The sequence below is a fragment of the Aegilops tauschii genome, chromosome 1 (assembly GCF_002575655.3).
Source record: "Aegilops tauschii subsp. strangulata cultivar AL8/78 chromosome 1, Aet v6.0, whole genome shotgun sequence".
NCBI classification, from domain to species: Eukaryota; Viridiplantae; Streptophyta; class Magnoliopsida; order Poales; family Poaceae; genus Aegilops; species Aegilops tauschii.
Genome location: NC_053035.3, coordinates 87276928 through 87285396, shown reverse-complemented (window position 1 = coordinate 87285396; position 8469 = coordinate 87276928). Strand labels below are relative to the sequence as shown.

The 8469-nt window shown below is 45.0% G+C and overlaps 1 protein-coding gene across 1 annotated transcript; it reads right to left on the bottom strand.

Annotated features, from left to right (window-relative positions):
* Window positions 1–1104: 1104 nt before the first annotated feature.
* LOC141041741 (uncharacterized) lies at window positions 1105–5673 on the bottom strand. The gene is made up of 2 exons (XM_073508914.1): window positions 1430–5673; window positions 1105–1346 (listed from the first exon to the last, which is right to left on the bottom strand). The coding sequence occupies exon 1, from the start codon at window positions 4680–4682 to the stop codon at window positions 1881–1883; it is 2802 nt and encodes a 933-aa protein (XP_073365015.1). The 5' UTR covers window positions 4683–5673; the 3' UTR covers window positions 1105–1346; window positions 1430–1880.
* Window positions 5674–8469: the final 2796 nt, after the last annotated feature.

Here is an 8469-nt window from a genome sequence, read left to right as displayed (position 1 = left end):
TCCTGTTCATGCCCTTCCTTGTCGTCCTAAAATTGTGGTGTGTGTTCAACAATTACCTAAAGCTTCGAATGGAGTACTATGAAAGAAAATGCAACATTGAAAAACTGGTTAATACCTGTGGATGTCTGCTGGCACCGGGTTCTCTATAGGGGGAGGTAGCTCCAACTGCAGAAGACCAAATTGCCTCATAACCCTCTGTTGTGCCATCTCCTCGACGAAGACATTGAAGATGATCTTCGATTTTGTCATCCAGTAATCTCGGTCCCTTGTGCATAGCACAGACATACCAGCAGGGTATCTCGCTTGTATGGCTGCTTCCGTGTAGGGCTGCCAGATGACCCCGGTGTACGCATCGAACTGCTCGTTCAATGCTGTGTACGCCTTCCTGGTCTGATCACTAGCAAAGCGTCTCTGCAGAGAATAAAAGTTAGTAGCCGCTAGCATCGATCGATCTCTTGTGCAGAAAAAGTTGCATTAAACTACAACACGGTGCATACCTTGCAACGAGTCCAACACAGACAGAAAGTAGGCATGTCGATGCCGTCAACATCAAACATGGCGTCTATAGGCTCATGAACACGTACATCTGGTCGCCCTATAGAGAACCTCTCCCACGACCACAGCTGTAGGAATAGAGGGCATCCAAGAAGGGCTGGCTTTCTCGATGTAAGCTGGCAACCGTTGCACATACCTCGGTATGTAGCCGCTAACACCGCCGAACCCCAACTCCTCTGTCTGATCTGATCCGCCATCTGAGCGCTCGCTATCTCGAGTGCCATAGGGATGTAGAGGGCGCTAATAGTGGTGACATGGTTCTCCGTGAACATCACCTTGCCGAAAAGCCACAGTAAGTAGGCCTCGAGGCTCCGAGCGATCTGTTCCGCAGTCAACGGCGCCCGGAAGTTCTGGATCTGCATTAAGCGAAGAGAAAGTTTTAGTAAGCCGCAATTATTTTCTGTAAAACTTTATGCGCGATAACTTGAAGAGAATAGGTAGGGGAAATTACCCGGAAATTTAGCAACCGCTCATACTTAGGTCCGTGATGCTCCCATACCGGATCGGGAGCATCCGGAAAAACACCGTGAAAACATTCTGTAAGAGCTCGCTCCCAACCAGCCGGTGCGTCCAACGGTCCTACGGCATGACCTGCCAATGGTAGTCCGAGCAAAAGTGACACATCCTCCAGAGTAGGAGCCATCTCTCCCCATCTGAAGTGAAACGTGTGGGTCTCTGGCCTCCAACGGTCCACTAAGCAGCTCAGCAAAGACCCATCGATGGCGACGCGTTTCTCACCCGGGATAGACTCAACCAGACGCGTGAAAGGTAAAAGGCCGGCCCATTTCAACCTTCATCAGAGAACTTTTCAGTTACTGTCTCCCATTTCAACCATTAATATGCATGTCAGTGTGCAAATTAATAAAGCACGTACCGCTGAAGCCATCCTGAGTGTATCTTCCAGTTTTCCTTAGGAGTGCGAGTGACGAGAGGCTCAAGCTTGCGCTCATACCATATCGCACCACGATGACCCTTATCAATGTCCCCATTCAGCAACCACAATCCCGACATTCCTGCACATACAAAATTCAGAACAAAGTGCCACACTTAATAAAAATTCATAACATAGTGCCACACTTAATAAAAATTCAGAACATAGTGCCACACTTAATAAAAATTCAGAACATAGTGTCACACTTAATAAAAATTCAGAACAAAGTGCCACACTTAATAAAAATTCATAACATAGTGGCACACTTAATAAAAATTCAGAACATACTGTCACACTTAATAAAAATTCAGAACATAGTGCCACACTTAATACAAATTTCAGAACATAGTGCCACAGCACACTTAATATAAATTCAGAACAAACTAGTGCTAGCTTAGCTTCTTCCTCTCGCCCTTACTCCTCTACTACCTCTACCTCCTCTTCTTCCCCGGTTGCCTCGTCCACGCCCAATGACGAAAGTGGGACAATTAGTGTCCCTATGGCCAAATTCATTGCATAGAATGCATTGCCTAGTCGGACCTCCTGCTTCAGATTCATCCATATCATTTCGGATGCGCTGACACTGCCGTCTGCCTCTACTTGTACGCATATGCTCTGGGTTTGGAATGTAACGCCTATCGGCGGGGTTGACGCTGTTGAAATTACCCATTGATCGAAAACCCATCAGCTCACCTGTCCAGGTATTGAGGACAGCCTCTTTCAGAAAATATGGAGACACAAACGATATTGCGTCCATTCCAAGCTGCCCGCAAGCAGCAAGTACATGTGAGCAAGGTAGGTGAAGCAATTTCGGTTTATTGCATGTGCACTCACACGTTGGCCAGGCTTCATTGCCAATTTTCACCTCATGCGTCCTCAACTCATTTGCACATCCGAATTTTTTGTTGGCTAAGCGGACCTCAAACCTTCTTTCTTGATTACCGATGGCGACTACAGTGTGTGACCTAGCTTTTTGCATCTTGTTGTCCATGTACTTTGTGACTCTTTCACAGTACCGTGTATTTGGGTTGTTCAAGATATGCTGCTCTGCTATTTGACGTCTGTCTCTGAAATACTTGACGGTGCCATAGAAAATACCCTCAACGATGGCTGTAAGTGGCAATGCCCGGTTTCCTCTGAGGACAAAGTTGTATGTTTCCGCGAGGTTCGTTGTCATGACACCGTACCTTGCTCCATGTGTGTCATGTAGCAAAGACCACCTCTCCAGAGGCTCATGCTCTATCCACTGCTCGAAGGTTTTAATCGACCTCCCGAGCCTTCTCCTAGTACCAGGTGGGTCAAAGCCTGGCAGGTCACATAGCCCAACAGCCTCCTCCTCCACGGCCGCTGTTCCTGTTGCCAACTGTGCAGCTACTGCTTCAACATGTGCCCTCACCGATGCATCTCTTGCAGCTTTCCTGTCCCTCACCTGTCTCTGCGTGCACACATTAAGTCTGTCGCGTATCAAATTGTATTTCCATAACTGGTTCCGCTTGCAGAGTTTTTTGAACAGATTCATCAGGTTCTTATTTCTAAACTGCGAGAAGAAATTAGCCCCGAGATGGCGCATGCACCAACGGCTCTGCAAGTCCTGCCATGGAACTTGTTCCTCAGGGCCTGGGTTTGTCAGTGTCCTTATCGCACTGAGTATACCTGCATGCCTGTCATGAAGGATGCACACATTCGGCTTCTCCTTGACAACTGATATTTTCAACTGCCTGAAGAACCATGTCCAACTTTCAATGTTCTCACTCTCCACAAAAGCAAATGCCAGTGGGACGACTTGATTTTGGCCGTCTTGACCTATGGCTGTCAGTATCTGACCCTTGTACTTGCCTGTGAGAAAAGTACCGTCAACACATATCACCGGTCGGCAATGCCTGAAAGCTTCGATGCATACACCGAAAGAGAAGAAGAGACGATGCAAAACCCTCACAGTTGGGAACTCTGGCATGAACATGTCTTGGATATCGATATAGGTGCCTGGATTCCGCTGCTGCAGGGTGTGGAGGAGGTGGACAACAGAGTCATATGCATCAAAATAAGAACCAAATCTCCTCTCAAGCGCTGCATGCTTAGCCCTCCAAGCCTTGCCATAAGAAATTCTGTACTTCAACCTGGCGAACACTTTTGTCTGCACTGCCTTCACTTCCATAGCTTTGCCTTGCACTATCTCATCGTAAAACAGTCGAGCAATAAGCGTGGATGAAAGGTTGGCATGATCTTGAGGGATGCAGGGAATAAGACAAGTGTGATTAACTAAGTCACTTATCACCCAACTTGTGCCATACTTAGGGAGAAAGCCGTGCACCCTTGCGGGACAATCTGCATTCTTGCATACCATTGTGAGGAATTTCTGACTGGACACCTCAGCTTTGAAAACCCTTTGCGTGGACATTGCCCAATTAATTATTGCATCCTTCAGGGCTTGCTTGTTCGGATACATAGCACCCGTCGCAATATTGTTCTGGTGATATTGCCAGGCTGAATCATGTCCAGCATTCACGGTCATTGCAGATGATAAGTCATGATTCCACCATGCAGGATTCGGGACCTCCTCTGTATTTTCTTCTTCATCTGACTCGTCAGAATCATCGGCATGACCCCTTTCAACATCGGTGTCTTCTTCTTCCATCTGGTTCTGCATGTGCCCATCTACCTCGTCAGCGTCCACCTCGCCATTGTAATCACCATCGGCATTTCCTCCTTCTACCTGACTACTCTGCCCTGGTTCATAACCATAAGCATTTCCTCCTTCTACCTGACTGCTCTGTCCTTGTTCGTAACCATAAGCATTTCCTCCTTCTACATGACTGCTCTGTCCTTCGTAGCCACCCTCCCCTTCATGTGCAGTGACCTCCTTCACGACGGGAAGCACTAAAGCAACAGGATTGCATCCCCTTCGTTCACAACCTTGTAACCACCGCACCCAATCGGAGTCTCCCTCTATTGGCCTCAAATAAAAGTAAATTTTTGAACTTGACCGTGTCCACAATGCATGAACACCGACGGTGTGTGTTTCAGTATCAAGACCTAAACTTGCCGCAATCCATTCTTTCAACTGACTAACAGACCATGTTTGTGGTGCGCTGATTGCAACCTCTATGTGAGTAAATTCACTCAGATCTGCTCCCAACTCATTTGTTTGGACAGTACCAGGACCATAGTAAAATCTCAACTTCATTACATCGGACATCTCGACTCACCTATTTTTTTTCAACATAGAAATACAAGTATTAGACATGTCTATATATATTACCAGGACCATAGTAAGTAATATAATAAATAGGCCCATGTTTACTAATAATAAATAGGCCTCAAATAATAATAATAATATAACCGACAAATATGATAATTCAGTTTATTTGAATTATATGGCCATGTTGATGTATTTTTTATTTTAATCTATGTTAAAATAATTTAGAAAAAGGCATGCGTCTTATTTCTACGATCATGTAAAATTCTTCCTTGCAAAGAAGTTTTTTTGTTAAACTACAGCGTGGCCGTTTAAAAAAAAACAGTGTGGCATTGCTTGTTATGGGTTAAACTTTAGAAAATACGCATAATAAAGGTTAGCGGGTAATCCGCTTCATATTGGCATCGGGTACGGACTGAAACGTTTTTTAACATGTAGTTCTACTTTTCCTATTTTTTGTTTGCTTATTAAATTTTCATCAAACTGACATGCTATGCACATGCCGACCCCAACTCTTCAAAAAAAACTTGTCTCTTCTTTCCAACTTTTTATTCATGTTTCCAACTTCTTATCCCGCACCTGTGTACGTGTCAAGTATTAAGCAACAACTTATTATCCCACTAACAACTAATACAATTCACACACCTACAACTATATTACGAATATTTGCCGTAGCAACTACAAATATTTACGTATACTACCGGGGCAAATAACAATAATCGCACACAAATTTATTTTCACATCGAACGAAGCGTGCGTGCGAATGAATAATATTTACGTATACTACCGGGGCAAATAACAATATTTCCGTATACTACCGGGCTAAAAAACAATAATCGCACACAAATATTTACATATACTACCGCGGCAAATAACAATATTTACGTATACTCTCGGAGCACCTACGAAAAATAAAATGAGGGCTGAAATATACCCTTAAAGCGTGCGTGCGAACGAAGAACGAAGAACGAAGAACCACGAACGACGAACGACGAACGACGAACGACCTCCACCACCACCACCACCTCCACCACCTCCACCACCTCCACCACCACCACCACCACCACCACCACCTCACCACCCCAACTGCCCCAACGACGAACACTGCCCCAACTTCACCACCACCACCTCCACCAAAATGCTCACCACGACCACCACGAGCTACCCCGTCAGTAGATCGACACCTCTTTTGGCTGCCCTAAATGAGTTGAACCCATTCACGGTGCCAAAATCGCGAAAATGTAGCTCATTTAGGTGTACAAATGTGTGCCATTTTTCTGTAGAGAGAGGAGGAGGAAGAACACAGCAGAATGAGCCACGGGAGAAGAATAATGGAGGAAGGAGAGGATATGGGCGGGCAGGGGAGAAGAAATAATGCAGGAAAGAGAGAAGGAGAGGATAAGGGCGGGCTGGCCAGCGCGCGTCAGGTCGGCAGCACCCTGTCGGCCACCAGGTGGCCGATCGGCGAGCGGCAGCCCGACAGGGGCGCACCACGCCGACAGGCCGCTGCCTCCCCCCTTGCGACGTGGCACGACCAACCACAGGCCGCCGCGTGGCTGCCCGGCCTGCAGTCGGCCTCCTGATAGCCGATCGGCCTGCTGTGGGCCGACTGGGCTCAGTCGGCCTGCAGTGGGCCGACGGTGTATTATTCTTGTAAATTCTTTTTTCTGCGTATTATTTCTGTAATTTAAAAAAAATTGTATTATTTAAAAAAAATTAGCTACTCCAGGTGTGTGCTAGCTTTATTTTCATCTTCAAACATGTACAAGCTTGCATATATTTGCTTTGATTTCTTTAATTTTGTGAATGATTACGTAGTCCAAGTAATGTTGTTTCTGCCAGATCAAGCTAGGGCCATGACGCTGCCATCAACCATGGCATCCTCCTTAGAGAATGTTGAGGCGGCTCGAGATTGGTACCATGATCAGCCGCTGCTGCAATCAAGCAGGCAGATGGGTGACCTGGAGGGGAAATGGGAGGAAAAGTGCGATAATAAGGCGGAGGGCGATGACTATGAGGAGGAAAAAACTGCGTAGGAGCTGTTCGGCAAGGGTTCAAAGGCAATAAAGATGGGGACTTCGTTGGCGCTGTAGACTGCCTTAGCCGCGTCCTCGAGATCAGGTTAGGCCATTAGCGTTCTTCATTTCCACCTGCTGCTCTTATTCCAAAGCCTGGCTGAGGCGTAGATACATATGGATTGTTGGATACAAATTTCCAATTCGTTCATATCTCCTTGTGGATATTATTGGTGTGTTTTCATCATATGTTGGATACAAACTTGCAATTAGTTTCTTTGCAATTTTGACTTATGTAGCCTGGTCTGGGAGATGAGTTAAGCTAGGTTTAGGATGTTATACACTTATACTGATCAGTGCAAGGTGGTTAATTACTAACACTATTTGGGAGTTCAAACTTGGCCTTCTTACGCTATGATGTGTGCATTATAACAAGCACCCCACCAAAGTGTATGTTCTTCAGCCATAGGTGTTATTCTACTTAGGTATTCCGTCGCAGTACTGTTTATACTTGAAAAAGTGACACTTAATAATCTGCATGAGCAATAGGCAGTTATTAGAACTTACAAATCAATAATGAACATAGTTAGCACCTTTGTCCTGAGATACTGCGGCAGTTAGTTTTGATTGCCGCGTTTTTTCACGGTCTTATGTTATATGCTCAACCGTGACGCGCCAACAAATTTACGGCCTGCTATCACCTAGGGGGTAAATTAAGTTTCTCCGAAGTGTTTTGGCACATATGGAAAATATGGATATAGCTATACAGAACCCAAGAGTGCAGTGAAACAAAAAAGTGAAGGTAGGGCCGGCACTATGTTTCTGAGAGCCCTGGGGTGGAGTCGACCATAGGGGCCCTTAAGGCTATATATAAGTATGTGTAAACACGTATATATACATGTATGTGTCTACTTTCACCTGCAAAATATTAAAATTAATTTCCAGCCACACATTCTTAGTTTGAGATGTCTAATAATGATTGTTGAGCAACACCATACTGCGATAAAAAGACTAAAAGAATAGTATGGTTATCTGAGATAAGAATCAAATTTGGATAACTCCATAGACAATAATACTTCTGTGCTTTAGAAAAAAGCTTCTCCGGGCATTCCTTGATGCAAAATAATTAATGACAAAATTAAGATTAATGTTGTCTAAGATATCCCCCTATTTTCTTTGTGCTTCAATAAACGGGTCCACATTTTAACACCTGAATTTGTGAAGGAGAGTAAATACATAATAAAATTATAATTTTAGAAACTAGAACTCCAACATGCTTGGGTGGGGTACTGGTAAGGAGATGAGGATAAATAATTGATGGACGTACATGTACTAATGTACTAATGTACTAATGTGTGGGTGGCGCTCTTAGTCTCTCGTCTGTGTGGAGGCGCTCCTGGGAGGAGATAACGGCCAGCCCCTCCTTTCCTAGGTCAGTCATGGGCTGGGCCCTATGAGCTGAAATGGAGATGGGCCAAGCCCTATACCGGTTCAACACTCCCCCTCAATATGGGTGGTAAATATCTATCAACCCCATCTTGTCACATGCCAAGTTAGAGTCCTTTGTTCCCAGTCCCTTCGTCAAGCAATCTGAAACCTGATGCCCAGAGCTGACATGAGTAAGGTTGATGATTCCAACATCTTCTCATTAATGAAGAAGCGATCAATTTCCACATGTTTTGTCCTATCATGTAGAACTGGGTTATTGCTTTGCTTATAGCTGACTGATTGTCACACCACACTCTCAAGGGTCCCTTCCTCAGAAGTTTCAA